Genomic DNA, 1,190 nt, shown 5'->3' on the forward strand with positions numbered 1-1,190 from the left:
AGGGTTTCAGTCTAGGGTTTTAGGGTTTAGGGTTTCAGTACAACGGTTAGTGTTTCGGGGTGACTCGCTGTAGGGTTTAGGGTTTCGGGTCTAGGGTTTAGGGTTTAGTGTTTCAGTCTACAGGCTTATCATTTTTGCTTAGGCGTCTAGGGCTTCTAGATTGAGTATAAGGGTTTAGGGTTTAGGGTTTACGATTCAATGATACCGATCGGAGCACCACGTGGGGGCCCCCTGGGGGCCCCCTGGGGGCCCCCTCTGATGTTGTGAAGGAGGGGCCCCCGCCTGGGGGCCCCCCTTTGTCGCCATTACCTGTTATTGAGTTCAGTTTTTTTGTTGTTACAGCCAAATGAATTCACAGTACCCCCTCTAGGGCCTGAGGACCAGAAGATCGGGGGCCCCTGGGGCCCCTCATTTGCTGCAGCTATTAGGGTTTAGGGTTTGTAATGCATCATATTTAGTAAAAAAGAATATCCTTGGGGCCCCAATACTTTATCCCTGCTTCTTCCATCACCTCCTAATCTTTATCCTGACTGTTTCGCCGCATGAAACAGACAGGGGGGCCCGGGGGGGCCCCCGGAAGGGCCCCCTGTGGGGCCCCCCACCAAGGGGCCCCCGATGAGCACTCCTTTGGAGCTACCCAAGCGATCCACTCTGGGGCCCCCGAAGGGGCCCCCTGTGGGGCCCCTGCGGGGTTGGAGTCCCAGGGGCCCCCATTGGGGGCCCTTTCCAGTGTTTCGAGAGGGGCCCCCACAGAGCCCTGGGGCCCCCCTTGGGGCCCCAATGGGGGCCCCCCTTGGGGGCCCCCCTGGGGCCCCCATCTCCCTGTCTCTGTTGAGAGGGTTGGCTGCACCGGTAGTGTGAAGGCTATGGAGATATCGGACTGTGGGTCCTTCCTCTTTGCTGCTGTAGCCAACACCATCAGGGTATACCCGTTGTTTCAGGGGGCCCCCCTGTACAGCAGAGGAGGGGCCCCAGGGCCCCCATATGGTGCTGGAGAGGGTGTGGGCCCAGCCTCCCTTGCAGGGGCCCCCTCTCCCCCACCGCTGCAGCAAGGAAAACAAGAGGGGGGGCCCCCTCCACAGGGGAAGGGGGCCCTGCAGGGAGGGGCCCCCCTTGCTGCAGTGTATTTCAGCCCCAGTGAACACGTGCTGGGCCTTAGAGAACGTGGGGGCCTCCTTGCTGCCTACGGC

General features: G+C 60.4%; 1 protein-coding gene across 1 annotated transcript in view; it reads left to right on the forward strand.

Annotated features, from left to right (window-relative positions):
- Nucleotides 1–866: 866 nt before the first annotated feature.
- EMH_0034850 (uncharacterized protein) overlaps nt 867–1,190 on the forward strand; it is a gene marked incomplete at both ends in the record, with an annotated part of 4,900 nt that continues 4,576 nt past the window's right edge. The window contains one exon of the mRNA XM_013494917.1: nt 867–1,164. Coding sequence (XP_013350371.1) covers nt 867–1,164 — 298 coding nt within the window. The remainder of the gene's footprint in view (nt 1,165–1,190) is intronic.

This window comes from Eimeria mitis, genomic scaffold, assembly GCF_000499745.2.
Source record: "Eimeria mitis Houghton genomic scaffold, Emh_scaff1332, whole genome shotgun sequence".
In the NCBI taxonomy this organism is placed as follows: Eukaryota; Apicomplexa; class Conoidasida; order Eucoccidiorida; family Eimeriidae; genus Eimeria; species Eimeria mitis.